The 17,987-nt window shown below is 35.5% G+C and overlaps 1 protein-coding gene across 6 annotated transcripts; it reads left to right on the top strand.

The window, feature by feature from the left end:
• The first annotated feature begins 1,348 nt into the window (after positions 1 to 1,348).
• Positions 1,349 to 15,114, top strand: LOC6523767 (glutamate receptor ionotropic, kainate 2). 6 transcript variants are annotated; one of them, XM_002099606.4, is made up of 15 exons: positions 1,350 to 1,493; positions 1,546 to 1,678; positions 1,740 to 2,153; positions 5,138 to 5,304; positions 5,958 to 6,011; positions 6,087 to 6,251; positions 6,633 to 6,791; positions 7,566 to 7,769; positions 8,389 to 8,592; positions 8,680 to 8,784; positions 8,903 to 9,160; positions 9,288 to 9,782; positions 11,935 to 12,132; positions 14,305 to 14,695; positions 14,748 to 15,114. In XM_002099606.4, exons 1-15 carry the CDS (start codon positions 1,491 to 1,493, stop codon positions 15,023 to 15,025), a joined length of 3,228 nt encoding a protein of 1,075 aa, XP_002099642.2. In that variant the 5' UTR covers positions 1,350 to 1,490; the 3' UTR covers positions 15,026 to 15,114. The 6 variants fall into 6 exon arrangements, with proteins under 6 accessions (XP_039232948.1, XP_002099642.2, XP_015046956.1 ...); XM_039377014.2 differs by lacking the exon at positions 7,566 to 7,769 and having other exon boundaries at positions 1,349 to 1,493; XM_015191470.3 differs by lacking the exon at positions 8,903 to 9,160.
• The last annotated feature ends 2,873 nt before the right edge of the window (positions 15,115 to 17,987 follow it).

Here is a 17,987-nt window from a genome sequence, read left to right on the forward strand (position 1 = left end):
GTAGAAATTACTCGTTGGCAGTTACACTGCCCAAGTAACTCTGAACTCTCCTGTTTTATATTACTAATATAAATAAGTAGTATAACCTTTTACTGTTTGATTAGCGGATATAAAAAGAAGGAAAAACTTGGTATGGGACACTTCCTTTTGTATATCATCCTACATTGTCTCATAATCGTAATTCAATAGGTGCAGTTTCTATCTTACCAATGTTTACTTTTTACATGTTTTTTGAAATTTACTTTTTACTTTAATTAAAATATAAATGGTTATTAAAGGGCGGATACTTTAATAAAATTAATTACTAAGCAAACTCTTAAAGTATTTAAAGAACTTATACTATAGCTTATCCTTTTCATAAGTCATTGGTTTTGGCGATCTATTTCTGATTCGCAACAATGTACCCTAAATATTAAATTTCCTTGCGTAATAACTCAGTCTTAACTTATTTGCTTCTGTTAAAATAAAAAAACCAACATCTTATATATTAATTCCACCTTCAAATGGGACCATCCAAATTTGGTTTTCAGCATAGGTTACGTACGTACGTATATCCAGTCCTCAGGAATCATTTTGCTTTTAACTGTATAAAGGGTTTCACTTTGTATATATAAACCTGCCTTAAATATAAACAAATGTTGTTACATATAGCAAATGCTTGTCAATGATTGCATCTTCTTACTTCATAGATAATGAACCTTTGCCCTTGCTAGATGAGACTTTGGACCTGGGAGTTGCTTTTTATAAAAAATTCCAGTTTTCTGCGCATTTGAATTATATTCTTCTGAAGGCGTATGCAATGAATGGGCTTGGGATAGACTCACGTCTGCCTACGTCCGTTCTTGGGTGGAATATACTTCCAATACTTGGAGCCCCACTGTGTGCATGTCAACAGACTTAAACGGCTTCGGTAAAAATGCATGAAATGTGCACTCCAGCTCCTGCAATTTTTTGATCCCCGTCCATCGGCGTTCATTTTTGCGCGAAATGAACCCATCTATAGGGCCCTGCGATTATTTAACTCTCTTCCTGCAAGCATTCTCTTTAGTTAGGGAGCTAATACGCTTAATTTAAATAAGGTTTTGTAAATTATGGTTTATAAAAGCGTATTGTACATTTGTAAGAAGCTAGACAATGTTCTATGTTTCCGTAAGTAATGCATTAGAGTGATAAGTTTTGCTCAATACGGCATTATATAATAGTTTTTGCATTATTATTACATTTTGAAGTACTCTCGCATTTTTGGTCAACACAAAGGAAATTACAAAAAAACACATGCACAAAGTGTACCTTTTTGTTGGCTTCTTAAAGCTTAAAGCTCAAAACTTTGGGGTGTGTTTTCGTGCGTTTTCTTATTAGTGGTGCTTTTTCCTTTACCTTCAAATTATATTCGATTCTCGGTGTTGAAGAAATGTCTGTATTTCTATAGGCTTATAAATTATAACTAAGAGTTTCGGAATGCAATTAAGCAGAATTATCCACATAGAATAATGGTAAACACGATACTCGTACCTTTAATAAAAATAACATTTGTGTCCTTATTAGGTACGAAAAAAACGGCAAACCATAATAAATATAAATGTACGAGGCCGAAGTTATCTTAAAGAAATATGTTTTTCGTATATAATATTTTCCATACTCGTTATTGCTAATGCCTTGCCCCCAGTAATACGCGTGGGTAAGTTTTAAGTGAATTATTCATTTATTTCGACAATTATATGGTCTTGATAAATCACCAGGTGCTATATTTACCGACGATGAACGTGAAAGCAGTATTGAATCGGCATTTAAATACGCAATTTACCGTATAAATAAGGAAAAGAATCTTCTTCCCAATACCCAATTGGTATACGATATTGAGTATGTGCCCCGAGATGACTCGTTTCGCACTACTAAAAAGGTTTGCAGCCAGTTGGAGGCCGGTGTTCAAGCCATTTTTGGCCCAACTGATGCTCTTCTAGCTAGTCATGTACAATCCATATGCGAAGCTTATGATATACCCCATATTGAAGGTCGAATTGATCTTGAATATAATTCTAAAGAATTTTCTATTAATTTATATCCGTCGCATACGCTCTTAACGCTAGCATATAGAGATATAATGGTCTACTTGAACTGGACAAAGGTGGCAATAATTTATGAAGAAGATTATGGTAACTATATTTTATATATTTATTCTGCCGGGTTTATTCATATGACATATATGATATTCTTGACATTGGATTATATAGACCCTCATTTATTTAAACGCTTGGTCGGTAATAATATTTGATTCAACTAATAATAAAAATATATTTCAGATATGTATATTTTTATTGAAAGGAACTGGAAATATTTTAATCACCTTGTCAAATAGTAACATTTACAAATAATTAATAGCCAATAAATTAGGCACTCTACTGCAAAAAATCTAGTTTTTTATTAAAGCCTTCGAAGGAAGTAGCTGAATTAGAAAGTTTTTGCCCAAAAATTAGGCGTCTACCAAAGTATTGTACACAAATTGCCTAGTTTTTCCATAATTTCATTATAAAAAATGCAAACATTTGATGTTCAATGTAGTTTAGATAATAATAAACTCGTCGAGAAAAATACCCATTGCTTAGCTAATCAATTCTAAAACAAGAAATTTAAATTTAAAATAAGAATATATTTTACCGCCCAGGACCAACCCTAAAATGGCACGCCCACACTTTTGTAGAAAATTATTTTCGTTTTAAAATTTTTCGTATGGCCAATGATTATCGATATGCCAAATCTTTCGGCCACGCGCACAAAATGCCCAACCCTACTCGCACACTTCTGCAATTACTCGTAGAGTAAAAGAGTACACTTGATTCGTTGAAAAGTATGTAACAGGCAGAAGGAAGCTTTTCCGACCATATAAAGTATATATATTATTTTTCAGGATCAATAGCAGGGTCGATCCGGCCATGTCTGGCTGTCCGTATTAACGTCGAAACCTCAGGAACTACAAAAGCTTGAAAGTTGAGATTAAATATACAGACTCCAGAGACATAGACGCAACCCCCACAGACCGTCCAAAGCTGCTACGTCCACACTTCTAAAAAATGTCTTGATATTTTTTTCACATTTTTGTTAGTCTAGTAAATTTTCCCTCGATTTGCCAAAAATCTTTTTGCCACGCCCACTTTTACGCCCACAGACCGTCCAAAGCTGCTACGTCCACACTTCTAAACAAGAGAGAACGCTATAGTCGAGTTCCCCGACTATCTGATACCCGTTACTTAGCTAGTGGAAGTGCGAAGCAGAGAACTGCAGCAAGCCACCGGCACCCTAAGTGTATCCGCTAAACACCGGGAGTCTCCGCACCCGGGTGTTTGGAGACACCCTATTTTTAGCAATGACAAACACCCGGGTGTTTTGCCACCAGGGTGTTTTTTTGTACTTGCACAAAAACACCCGGGTGTCTGCTGTGCAAAGAATTTTAGGGTGGGTGACGCGCAAGCAACGATCGGCCGCAGGTACTTTTCTGTATGCATAAAAATTGTATGGGTGGAAGCGAGACACGGTCCAAAAAATTTAGGGTGAATGGAAACACCCAAGAAAAAAGTCGTGCAGATGTTTTTGCGTTTTGATGTATCTAATGTCTTAACAAAAACCAAACTTATGTATTATTAAATAATATATTATATATATTATTAAATAATATTTATACTTAATTAACACAATTCTATTTCTATTGTTCTTTTTTATCATTTTAAAAAGAAAAATTATACATACAAAATTAAATATGGGAATTAAATATTACAAATTTTAACAAAGCAAATAATATAAGATATAAAAAAGAAATGTCTTTTTCGTGTTGGTTAAATTTCTGTAAAAAGAATGCATAAACCTACAGATTTTGGGCATAATATATTTCGTTTTTCAGTACTTACTGTACTTTTCTTTTTCGTATGTTACCTACCACAGGCACTCGAATGTCTACCAGGCACCCGGGTGTTTACCAAAACACCCGGGTGCTTACCAAGACACCCGGGTGTTTCCGAGAAAAAAGGCACTTGCCTTTTTCTGCATGTTTGCCTTCTCTACCCTTCGTTATAAGTGGCGAGTGTGATCGGCACCCGCGACATAGTGTGCCGTATTGATTCGGGTGCGCAGGCTCCAGGGTGTTTGCAGACACCCGAATATTTTGAGCGGGTGCTTGTATGTACCCGCGATGACCGGTGTGAGTGGCACCCGCACTCAAAATCAGGGTGGCAAAAATGCCACTCTTGCAGTTCTCTGGTGCGAAGGAGAGTCTTCAACTCTGACAGTTTTTGGCGGCTTGTGGGCGTTAGAGTGGTCGTGGCAAAAAGTTTTTTGGCAAATCGATAGAAATTTACAAGACTAATACAAAAATGAAAAATATCAAAACATTTTTCAAAAGTGTGGGAGTGGCAGCTTTGGGCGGTTTGTGGGCGTTAAAGTGGGCGTGCAAAAAGTTTTTTTGCAAATCGAGAGAAATTTACAAGACCAATTCAAAAATGAAAAAATATTAAATTATTTTTCAAAAGTGTAGGCGTGACAGTTTTGTGCGGTTTGTGGGCGTTATAGTGGGCGTGGCAACATGAATCGACAAACTTGCGCTGCGTCTATGCCTCTGGAGTCTGTATGCCTAATCTCAACTTTCTAGCTTTTATAGTTCCTGAGATCTTCACGTTCATACGGACAGACAGACGGACGGACAGACGGACATGGCCAGATCGACTCGGCTATTGATCCTGATCAAGAATATATATACTTTATATGGTCGGAAACGCTTCCTTCTGCCTGTTACATACCTTTATACCCTTTTACTCTACGAGTAACGGGTATTAAAATGTCTTGAGATTTTTTTTTACATTTTTGTTAGTCTAGTAAATTTCCCTTGATTTGCCAAAAATCTTTTTGCCACGCCCAGTCTAACGCCCACAAACCGCCAAAAACGGTGAGAGTTGAAATTTCTCCTTCGCACTTTCACTAGCTGATAACGGGTATCAGATAGTCGAGGAACTCGACTATAGCGTTCTCTCTTGTTATTTATTTTCATTTTATTCATCTCTGGTACCTGACAACTACACTTATCATATTTGGGCTACATTTTCTTAAAAAAGAAAACTATTTATCGCAAATATTTTTATATTTTTACTTGTAGGTCTATTTAATTTGATGCACTCATCTACTGAGGCGAAAGCGGAAATGTATATAAGGCAAGCAAGTCCGGATTCCTATCGTCAAGTTCTACGAGCGATACGTCAAAAGGAAATTTACAAAATTATAGTGGATACAAATCCATCTCACATAAAAACATTTTTTAGATCCGTAAGAACAGTTTTTGATGCTAATTCTGGAAGGCATTATACGTTTAATTATTATTGCGTTTAAAAACCTTACCTAATCGTTTTAAACGTTACAAGAACAGTTAAAGGCGTTTCGAGATTAGTTGAAAAGAATGTAACAAGTAGAATCACTACTTAAAACTGTGACAGTCACACTTTAAAATTGTGAGAAAAATCAAAGTATTTATATTATAAGGATATCCCCTTAGTAATGCGAGTTCAGATACATATATGTATAGTGGGATACTAATTTAGGCACCACAAACAAAATATTTTTTCGGTGGTAAAGTATACCCGATTTTAGTAAAACATTTTGAAATGACTACCTACTATTTGTCTGTAAAAAAGGCAGATCAATTAGAGATTAATTTACTGTGCTACATGAAAAAGATACTCTGAATGCTCCCACGAAAATGTTCCCTAAAGCAAGGATTCAAAGAAATCCTAATTTTCTTAATTTTTAACGCCAAAAGTACTTAATCATATAGTGATTAGTTTTTTAACCTGTTAAAGTTTTCAAATGCATATTTTTAATACTTTTTACAATTTTTGTAAAGGAGATATTAGCAAAAAAATGAAGTATCCATAACTGACTTAAATAATATATTTTATCACCTAAACAATTCCTATTTCTAGATTTTACAACTACAAATGAATGACCATCGTTACCATTATATGTTTACAACATTCGTAAGTAAAACAGTAAATTAAATGCTAGACCCATAAAAACCTTTTAATTTTAACATGGTTAATAATTTTGTACAGGACTTGGAGACATATGATCTGGAAGATTTCAGATATAACAGCGTAAATATAACGGCATTTCGCCTTGTGGATGTCGATAGCAAAAGATATCTTGAAGTAATAAATCAAATGCAGAAATTACAAAACAATGGATTGGATATTATAAACGGAATTCCTTATATACAGGTAAGAAAGGGGTGCATGACATAAAGCCAAGTATCATAACACTCACTGTAATGACGCCTACACACGAACATTTGTGTAATTACGCTTGAAACATATACTTCTTGAACATTTATTATAATTGGGTGTATATCATTGGGTGTACATCATATATCAATTTGAAAAAAGGGAGAATGCAGATACCCGTTCCTGATAACATGTCATTGGCGTTATAATGCAGTGCAAAATTCTCATGAGACCCTCGGGCGCTAAAACATATTTGAACCGAACATTATCACCCGTTTAAAAGTAACAGCGCCCGTGGGTCTTATGACACTGGGTGTTATGACAGTCGCGCAAAAAACCTACTACTTCAACAATGTACCTATTTGTACTTATTTTTAGACAGAGTCCGCTTTAATGTTTGATTCGGTGTACGCGTTTGCGACTGGATTACACTTTCTACATTTAGATAATCGTCAAAATCTTTATATCAAAAACCTCTCCTGCACCTCCGACCAAACCTGGAATGATGGAATTTCATTGTATAACCAAATAAATGGAGTACGTATATGAAGCTTATAAATTTATTACTCATTAACAAATATGATTTAATACTGGTTCAGGGCGACACAGTTTCATTTGGGGTGGGGAATAAATTTGCTTAAACACTTTTTTGCCAAATCATTTCAAATTTAGAATCCCGCGCATTTTGCAAAACAAGGTTAACTGCTTCAATTTTTTTGCACGATTCGATTATGCTCAGTTCTGTATTTTCCAGATCTATGTTGAGGATTTCTATTCTGTTTCATTTATATAACATATAACACCATGATTAATGACCGATTCTTTCGTAATTTCTGGCGTGGGGAATCCCGCACCCGAATTTCAGGCTTCAAGCTTTTCGACCCCATAAAGAATGTATTTTCTTAATTCTGGCGGCAAGTGAGTAGGGGTGAGCGCTGTGTGCTACCACTAACTAATAAAAAAATTTAAAAAAATCTAAACATTTTTCAAAAGTGTGGGCATGCAGTTTTGGGCGGTTTGAGGGCGTTATATTGGGCGCGGCAACATGGGTCAACAAACTTGCGCTGTGTCTATGTCTCTGGAATCTGGATGCTTAATCTCAACTTTCTAGCGTTTATAGTTACTGAGCTCTCGACGTTCATACGGCAGACAGACGGACGGACAGACAGATAGCCGTCTTCTCGAGTACTACCGTCATAATACATACGACGATCTAATTTTTAAAGTGGACACAAGTAAAGACAAAGTTTTTATTTGTTTATTGTTATATTGTTTATTTATTGTTTATTAAAACTAAAATATATGCTTTAGGCTATTACAGACGGTTTAACCGGCAATGTCAATTTTGTGGAAGGTCGGCGAAGCATATTTAAACTTGATATTCTTAAACTAAAGCAAGAAAAAATACAAAAAGTTGGATATTGGCAGCCCGACGGCGGTGTAAACATTTCGGATCCAACGGCTTTCTACGATTCAAATATCGCAAATATAACATTGGTTGTTATGACTAGAGAGGTAAGCTTTAACAACGACAACTTTTATTGATACTTAATTAATTTATATCATAAGGAAATGTATTATCAAAATGTGAATTGATTTAGTTAATATTCTGTAAAATAAAACAAGAGAGTACGCTATAGTCGCGTTCCCCGACTATTAGATATCCGTTATTCAGCTAGTGGAAGTACGAACAAGAAATTATGACATTTTTCTGAAATATTGATAAAAATTGGAAAAAAAAAAGTATTACTGAAAAAAGAGTAAAAAATGTTTAAAAAGCGGGGGCGTTGCAGTTCCCCCCAAGCTTCCACGTCCACACTTTTTAAAAATGTTCTGACAGAGTGCTACGCCCACTCTAACGCCCACAAACTGTCAGTGTTGAAATCTGTCCTTCGCAATTCCAATAGCTGAGTAACGGGTATCAGATAGTCGGGGAACTCGACTACAGCGTTCTCTATTTTGTTTTTTCCTGTATATATAGTCCCGTCGCACTCTCTCCTGCTGGAGTGCAGTCTTCCGTGCTAACCTTTTAATATTGAAGTTTTGTGTATGCTCTTTCAAATCAGAAAGTATACAGATCTAAATATGTAAGACAGTTGTACCAATTGCCGTAGTAATTGTTAACATTTTTTAGGAGCGCCCGTATGTTATGGTTAAAGAAGATCAAAATCTTACTGGAAATATAAGGTTTGAAGGATTTTGTATTGACCTTTTGAAAGCGATCGCGACACAAGTTGGGTTTCAATATAAAATTGAATTAGTTCCCGATAATATGTACGGTGTTTATATACCAGAGACTAATTCATGGAATGGAATAGTGCAGGAATTAATGGAAAGGGCAAGTATAAACTTAAATTATAATTATTACACAAATGACATTATTTACCTTTTAAAAATATTTAATAATTTGATGAATTCTTCTTAGCGTGCTGATCTTGCCGTAGCCTCAATGACAATTAATTACGCTCGGGAAAGTGTTATTGACTTTACAAAACCATTTATGAATTTGGGCATTGGCATATTATTCAAGGTAAGCAATACAAAAATGTGTATGCTTTGTTTCACTTTTGTAAGTGTAGTTACGTAAATTTAAAAATTGTAGTATCAAATATATAAATTCCCTCCATATATGTGGACAAAATTAATAGGTGCCGACAAGTCAACCCACACGACTGTTCTCCTTTATGAACCCTTTGGCAATCGAGATATGGCTTTATGTGCTAGCTGCATACATATTAGTATCTTTCGCGCTCTTTGTAATGGCTCGATTTTCTCCATATGAGTGGAAAAACCCGCATCCATGCTACAAGGAAACGGATATAGTGGAAAATCAGTTTACCATATCAAACAGTTTTTGGTTTATAACAGGAACATTCTTACGCCAAGGATCTGGACTTAATCCGAAGGTATACATAAATACGTCTTATGTATAAGACGTCCTCTAGTATAAGATTAAAATTAGTTACTTTAAAAGTCTGTTTAAATTGATCGCGACTTAAAAAATTAATATAATTAATATTTGCTATATTTCAGATTTCAGACCGTGCTCAAACAAAATTTTTCTCATTCATTGCTCCATTTGCTGTTGAAATTTGGTTTTATATTGTTTTTGGATACATTTTTGTATCAATCTCCATTTGGATTGTCGCTCGATTATCACCGATCGAATGGGTTAATTCAAAGCCACCATGTTCAATGGCTTGTGACCATATATTGGGCGAAATTCAAAAAGTAAATTGCTTTGACGAACAACTGGAGTTAACGAACAAACAAAAAATGTCAGAAAACGATGAAGTATATTTAAGTACAGACTGCAAAATACAAAATTCCAACAATTATGTTGAATATGATGATACTACTTGCGATCACGGTACTGTACCTTTACCACTACCTAATGATGTTAATGAAGAATCCTCGGATGATAATACAGTGGATTTAGTTCGAATCCAAAACAATTTTACTTTAAAAAATAGTTTTTGGTTTGCCATTGGCGCCCTTATGCAACAAGGTTCTGACTTATATCCTAGGGTACGACCATTCACTTACATCTAAAAATCACTCCATAAAGACTACCAAAGAGTAACCATAATTGAAAAACAAACAGAAAAGTTTATACCAGGGGTGGCTAAATTATTTACACAAAATGCATTTGATCTATTATGTAAATCATTTTGAACACCTTTGTAAAACATTACAAAACAGAAAAAGAAACTATTCTTACTTTGAAGACAAAAGTTACATTTTGGTTGCTATCTATTTTTGATGATTACATTTTTAAAGCTGTTGCTCGCACAGTGTAATGGTTTTATTTGGGTTATATTAGTTATAAGTTATTTAACATGTACGAGAGAGTGTTTCCAAGTTGATCTACCATGCCCGTTTGTTCGACTGCTGAGATCTGTCAAGAAGTAGTAAATTTGACCATCAACACGCAGTAGAAATTTACACAGAACTAGTTTATTATCAAATTTTGACTTTGCCTATTGCAACGCCCACATAGAACATACAATGGCCAATGACGTCATTGTTATTTTATAAATTCGTGCATATGTATCTATAAAATTTTTCATTTTTAAATTTATAAGTTCAACAACGGAAAATTGGTTGACGGCGGTCACTTTTTTATTCGTTTTTCAAACATTTCAATAAGACATGGGTGCTAACGCATTGTGCTAATGATATGGTGGTGCAAGAGAACATTTTTTTGGAAGAAAATAAACAGAAATCTTTACAAGTGAGAGACTAGATTACGGATACTGTGATTGATATGAGATCGGAATTGGCTCTTTCAGGTTTAGTTCAAACTTTTGAATTATAATACCATCTGGAAGGGTATGCCACTTTAATACCCCTTTTAATATACTTATTCGATATTATTTCCATTTGAAACAGGCCTATACACTTTAATCATAGGACCCGAAGAAAAGTTTTTGGGCTTTAGAGTGAGTGTGGCATGTCTATATAAATTTCAAAGGCAAATGATAAAATAAAATAAAAGAGTGTACGCTATACTCCAGTTCCTCGACTATCAGATACCCGTTAGAGAGAGAGTTTTTAAATTGTTTGGCATATTCATAGAAATTGAGCGTGGCCAAACAAACAGTTTTTAGGCATTTAGATAAAAATTGCATATGATATTTTTTTGTGTTTTATAAATTGGTGTTAAACAAGTTTACTGCTACCCATGTGGCAGCTTTACCAGGTTATATATATAGTTTTACAGCGTAGGCATAACAATATATGCTTCTCTTTACAAATGAAACTACTCTAACAATAATTAATTGATTTGTTTTCATTGAAAAAATATTTAAATCAATCTTGATGGGAGACCATATGGGTGGAATCTCTTTAGCCTTCTTTTTCGTGGGGGCTGGCCTTTTCGCCAGGCTGTTGGAGTGGGAACCGAGCTGCCTCAGAAATCTTTCCGCATGGCTCCTGCATACATCGCTTATCTTTGGAATATGCGGAATATGTCGAAGTGTGGAGCCGAGCATGGAAATTCCTGAGCAGTTCAAAGGCCTTTTAGTAAATGTAAACATTTGCTGCATTTAATGCCGATATTCCATTCCGTTGCCCACTTCTCGAAGGCAGTCACATAGTCCTGTAGGCCCCTGTTTGCGACACTCATTCTTGTACTCCTAACCATTACCGCGGTGTCATCCGCGTAGGTTGCAATAAGTACGTTTTTGTCTTCAACTTCTGTACAGCACCTGGACTCCGCCATATCAGAAGTATACAGCGAGTAAAGATCGGGCCTAAAACACTACCTCAATTTTCTAGCTTTCATAGTTCCTGAGATCGAGGCGTACATACGGACAGACGGGCGAACTGACGGATATCCCGATCGACTTGGATAGTATTCCTGATCCAGAATATATCACATCAAAAGTGAAACTTTCTAGGGTTGGAAACTCTTCCTTCTACATGTTATATACTTTTTAACAAATATTGTATACCCTTTTTCTATACTAGTAATGGGTATAAAAAATCAATATGAATATGTATGTAATTTGCTTAGTTAAATGGGGTTGAAATATCAGATAGCCATAATGATATATGTATACCAGTTGCTCGTAGAGTAAAAGGGTAAACTAGTCGCGATACTCAAATATACCGTTCGCTCCTGTAACTATCTAAAATTACACACTCTTTCAATCCAAGTACTTTTTTGTCCTTTTAGGCAACCTCGACGCGTATTGTTGGTGGATGCTGGTTCTTTTTTTGCCTTATAATTATATCTTCATATACTGCCAACCTAGCTGCATTTCTAACTGTTGAACGGATGATTTCACCCATAGAAAGCGCTTCTGATTTGGCAGAGCAAACAGAAATATCATATGGAACTTTGGAAGGTGGATCTACAATGACATTTTTTAGGGTAAATAATTTGAACGAAGGACTAATCATTTTAATGTAATTTGCATAACATCATAATTTCTTAAGCCACGTAATTTTATACTTACTATACCCGTAGCGCATAATGTAGAATTGTGAAATTGGTAGAAAAATGGCGTATAGGGAATTTTTGGCACGCCCACTTTAACGCCCATAAACCGCCCAAAGGTGCCACGCCCACACTTTTGAAAAATGTTTTGATATTTTTTACATTTTGGTTGGTCTTGTAAATATATATCGATTTCCCAAAATAACTTTGCCACGCCCACTCTACCGGCCACAAACCGCCAAAAACGGTCAGTATCGAAATTTCTCCTTCGCATTTCCACTAGCTGAGTAACGGGTATCAGATAGTCGGGGAACTCGTTTTTCTTCTGGAGACCACATAGTGTCAGGTATATATATTAAAGTCACCTAGAACTACCAATTGGACCCTGTCGGACAGTCTATTAAGACGGTTTGGATAGCGGACAAGTTGATTAGATATTCTGGGAATTCAGAAGACGGCGGAGTGTAAGAACACGTCATATAACAGAGCTAGCTTTACGCATATGAATTTGACGTTACGGGATGCGTCAAAAATTATTTCCTCTGACGTAAGGGTTCGCCAAACCGCAATTAGGACTACATCTCTCCGTCTGGAGGAACCATCATGCCTGTATATTGTGTATATACCTGGGAAAACTTCACACTTAAGTATCTCAGGCTTTAACCAAGGTTTGTACGCACAATAATATCGGATGCAAAGGAAAGGCATTTAGATAGCTTGCTACGCAAGCCCCTTGCACTTTGATAGGAGATTGTAAGACAAACGTTTTTTGAAGAAAAAGAAGAGGATTAAGTAGAAGAAGCGAGTGGTGCGGTGGTCTGGCCACGTGAGAGAAGTTTAATTCCCATGGGCCCATTTTTCTTATTTTTAATCTTAGTTTCGAACTCTTTTACCACCGTACTATCCGGCCAAAATCACCAGAACATATGGTCGAATATAGTTCATTAGTTTAAGAAAAGTTAAGTTATTCCACTTTTATATTATCGGCTTTTGTTTTGTCTTGTATATAAGACAATACGTTAGATGATGTTTGATCCGGGGAAAGCCGAGAAACGAAAATTATTTTCTTAAGTGGAACCACCGTGAGGTGTTTGCAGATTGTATTTCTGAATGCACAAATTGTGCCGGTAATCCGGGCTCAGTATTCATTTGTGGTGGTAAATTTATCCGGGACAGGTGTAATCACTGGTCGAGAAACCAGTGCGGACAAATCGGAATCTCTAGCAGTCCTAGGCTGGACTCCCTCCACAACGGATTGATCGGATTGCTCCGAATCTTTTTTAGCTCCCGATCTTGCCTCCTGCGATTAACAGCTAATGCGCTATAAAGTCCTGCTGATCACTTGCCAGTGGCTGCCCTTGGGAAACCTACCAACAGCGGCTTCCTTGGAGATTCTTCTAATAGCTTAAGGCTATTTAACTGCGAATCTGCCGCGGAGGTAATCACCTCTACGAAAACTAGCTCTAGCTACGCCAAAACTGGAAAAAAACACTACCGTTCACTAGGAAGACTCTGTTTATTGTATTAGTGTTTTAAATTCAATATGTTTTGTTTACGTTTAGTAACCCAGTATGGGTTACTACTACCGCCCAAAGCTACCACGCCCACAATTTTAAAAAGTTTTAATTTTTCGTTTTATTATTTGCCATATTCTATCGGTATGCCAAACATTATATTGCCCAAACTGCCATGCCAAACATTAAAATATTTTTTTGATTATATAATGTTAAAAATCGGGTGTATATATTCAAGTCAGTCAAATACATTTTGACCGCCTAGCTGTAATAGTAACGAATGAACAAATTAACAAGAGAGAATGCTATAATCGAATGACTATCTGATACCTGTTACTCAGCTGGTGAAAGTGCGAAGGAGAAATTTCGTGGGCGTTAGAGTGGGTGTGGCAAACAGATTTTTGACAAATAGAGAGAATTTTACAAGACTAACAAGAATGTGAAAAAATATCAAAACATTTTTCAAAAGTGTGGGCGCGGCAGTTTTGGGCGATTTGTGAATTTTATATTGGGCGTGGCAACATTTTATTTAAATCATACGATTGTTAAGTCATTTTAATATTTGTTAAATACAATATTATTTCTATTTAAGGATTCCAAAATTGGTATTTATCAAAAAATGTGGCGTTATATGGAAAACCGAAAAACAGCTGTATTTGTTAAAACTTATGAAGACGGAATTAGACGGGTAATGGAAGGAAGCTATGCTTTTTTGATGGAATCTACAATGCTGGACTATGCTGTTCAACGTGATTGTAATTTAACCCAAATAGGAGGACTGCTTGATTCTAAAGGTTATGGTATTGCCACGCCTAAGGGCTCTCCTTGGAGAGATAAAATTTCACTCGCTATTTTAGAGCTACAAGAAAAGGGCATAATTCAAATATTATATGACAAATGGTGGAAAAATACAGGTGACGTTTGCAACAGAGATGATAAGAGCAAGGAGTCCAAAGCGAATGCACTTGGAGTAGAAAATATTGGTATAATAATATTTTATTTTATATATAAAAAGTGCTCAATACCGTATTCCAGGTGGCGTATTTGTTGTTCTCCTTTGTGGACTTGCGCTTGCAGTTGTTGTGGCCATATTTGAGTTTTGCTGGAACTCCAGAAAAAATTTAAATACAGAAAATCAATCTCTGTGTTCAGAAATGGCAGAGGAACTTCGTTTTGCGATGCACTGCCATGGATCAAAATCAAAACACAGGCCGCGAAAACGAAAATGCCTTAAATGTTCTTCTGGACCAACATACGTTCCGAGTAATATAAGCACATCAAATGTGGGCGTTCACTATAATTATTTTAATTAATTTGATCGTGCTTATGCACGTTAATTCAATCAAATAGAAAAATATAGTTTTTTTCTACAATTTAAAATAAAGTAATACTATAAAACTAATATGTAATTTAAAAAATGTTTAATTTTTTATTTGAAAGAAAGCTAGTTTCGGCATGAAAATATGGAAGGTTAGAACGTTGAGTTGAGCATGTAGACTTCAGAAACATAGACGCTGCGTAAGTTTGTTGACCCATGTTGCCACGCAAAGCTGCCACGCCCACTTTTGAAAAATGTTTTGATATTTTTTAATTTTTTTATTAGTCTAGTACATTTTTTTTCGCTTTGCTCAAAAATTTTTTGCCAACCCCACCCTTACACCTTATGTTAATACTAAGCGTAAAACGACTATTTTTTGAAAATACGAAGGCAACATTAGATCTGTTACCACATTCTGAACCACCATTTCGCCGTTACCGTAAAAATCTTGATCGGTGCACTGATCACCGAAAATATCACATAATAAGAATGCCACGAGGTAAAAGAAAGGCGGATGCCTTTTGCATCCCTCAACTTAAAAAATTATAAGATTCATTCTGTAATGTGTTCTAAAAAATTAATTAATCTTATTATTAATTAATATAAATATTAAAATAAAAATATATGAAAATATTTTTTAAAGGTGACAGTTTTTGGACGATTGTAGGCGTCACAAGACCCATTTTCTAGTTCTTATAGTTTCCGAGATCTCGAAATTTATACTTACTTAAAAAGTCTGTCCTTTTTAAATTTTTTTTCTAACTTTTTGAATATTTACGATGTCCTAAAGGTAAGTGGTAGAGTGACCACTTAAGAATCCGATCACGAGTGACCGTAACACAGTGTAACACAGCTAGAAAAATATGTTTCAACGAATATAAACGAATCTATATAACGGGTCCATAATATTGAATATTTGACAAAAATTAACTAGTTCAGGTTTAACACTCTCCTCTTATAACGTGTAGGGTATCTACTGGACGGAAATCAAAAGGGTCTTAACCCTTTTCCACTATGCTGATATGCGAAATATTCGTATCATTAAATATAAGCTTTTCCAGTTGACTCATGGAACAAGAATACGGAGGACCAGAAACCTTTGGAAAGCATATTCCTTCTGTTTGGCACTACAAAATGTGGCAAGTAATGTCCAGTTTACCAGCAGTACTCGGGTAGGTTCACACACTTCTCTTAACAATTCCGGCCAAGTAGTTTCCCTTGGTTCCCATCGACATACCAGCCGCCTGCAAGAAAAACCATATATGGTGTCCCTTCTATGCAAAATAGGTTGACCCTTACACTCCGATATTGTCTAGACCAATCAAATCGGGTTTTTCAGCGATTCGCGTAAACGAACTCAGTGTCAAAAAGCTAGAGCAGAGATTTGGACAAGCACGCAAGACTAGGTGTAACGCGAGTTTGCCCATATTCCACTAATTGAGAGGTGAAATAGAGAGGCAGGTAATATAACTTTTGCGCGATGGTATAATAAAACCCTTTTAAACCCTAACCTCTTCCTCTTGGATAGTCCGAAGAAACCCAAACCTAACGGGGGAATTAATACCGGATAATCAGGCATGCTCCGGTAATCGTATTTTTTTTCGAATTCAATTTGGGCCAAATATTTCGATTTCGGTGCTCTGCTTTTCGCAAAATGTTTGCTATTGGAATGTTTTCTTGCTTTACTCGCTTCTTGCTGCTCAAACACCTGTTTTATTTTATTTGTTAAAATCATGAGCTGCCACTTCTTTCACAGTTTTAATTCTGATGATCGCAATTACTTTTTAAAAAGAGTTTTGCCTTTTAGGTAATTGAATTAAATTGTATTATTTACAAACACTATTTTTAGCCTTCCACATAATTAATTAATAAATTCTTTTATATTTTATAAGTATTTTTACCTGCCTGTGTCGTTTCACAAACAGTATGGCAACCTTCGCGATAGCTTTTGGCGACGTACTTCACGACCCCTTGGCCAAATCGAAAATCTAATCAAATCTGAGATGGGGTCAGAAATAAATTTGTTATCAAATAAGTAAGTGGCAGAATGATCTTGTGGTGATGTGGAAAAAACATCAATATACCACTAAGTAAACTATTTTTTTATAAATAAATGTAAATAAGATCTGATTTGATATAGAAAGTGTCAATAATTTTTATTTCGGCCAGACAAAAGTGACCGTTTTACAAATCGAAAAATTCTTACGAATTCGAAAACCGGAGACCCATTTTTCAATCTAAATGCTGTCATAATCTCAGACACCTACCACATCACATAAACTCCATACTGGTAAGGCCCTGGCAATAACAAATACTTTACCACTCTTGACTTTCCGTCAAATTTACATGAAAGATGGAGATACGCCCACATCCGCTTTCTCGACCTTGAATGAGAAGTATGCATTTCTTCGACTTCCATTTTTTAGCTTTGTTACGTCTAAATCGACGACATTATAGTCTTAAGACTACTAAGACTCTCTTAAGACTCTATAATAACATTCGAAAAACCATTGAAAAAACCTTCGCTCTAACTACAATTAACCTAATTCGTCATGGCAAACCTTAAGAAAACAAAATTATTGTCCACTCACGTGAAATTCTTGGGCTATGTCGTTACATCAGAAGGCTTGCCAAACCCTTGACCAACCTCACCAAAGAGTAATCTTCTGAGCTTGAGGAAAGGGGTAAGTACCTGGGGCGAAATGGAGAGGGACGCTTAACATTCTGACTTTTGGCTGCAGCTCCTGAGGCTGCTTTTTTTTTATCATTTTAAAAAAGAAAAATTATACATTTATAAAGTTAAATATGGGAAGCAAATATTAAAAATTTTAACAAAGCAAATAATATAATATATAAAAAAGAAATGTCTACTTCGTGTTGTTTAAATTTTTGTAAAATTAAGGCAAAAAAGGTGGCTATCTTCAGAATTTGGTATAATCTATGTATTTCGTTTTTCA

Source organism: Drosophila yakuba, chromosome 4 (genome assembly GCF_016746365.2).
Source record: "Drosophila yakuba strain Tai18E2 chromosome 4, Prin_Dyak_Tai18E2_2.1, whole genome shotgun sequence".
Taxonomy (NCBI): domain Eukaryota; kingdom Metazoa; phylum Arthropoda; class Insecta; order Diptera; family Drosophilidae; genus Drosophila; species Drosophila yakuba.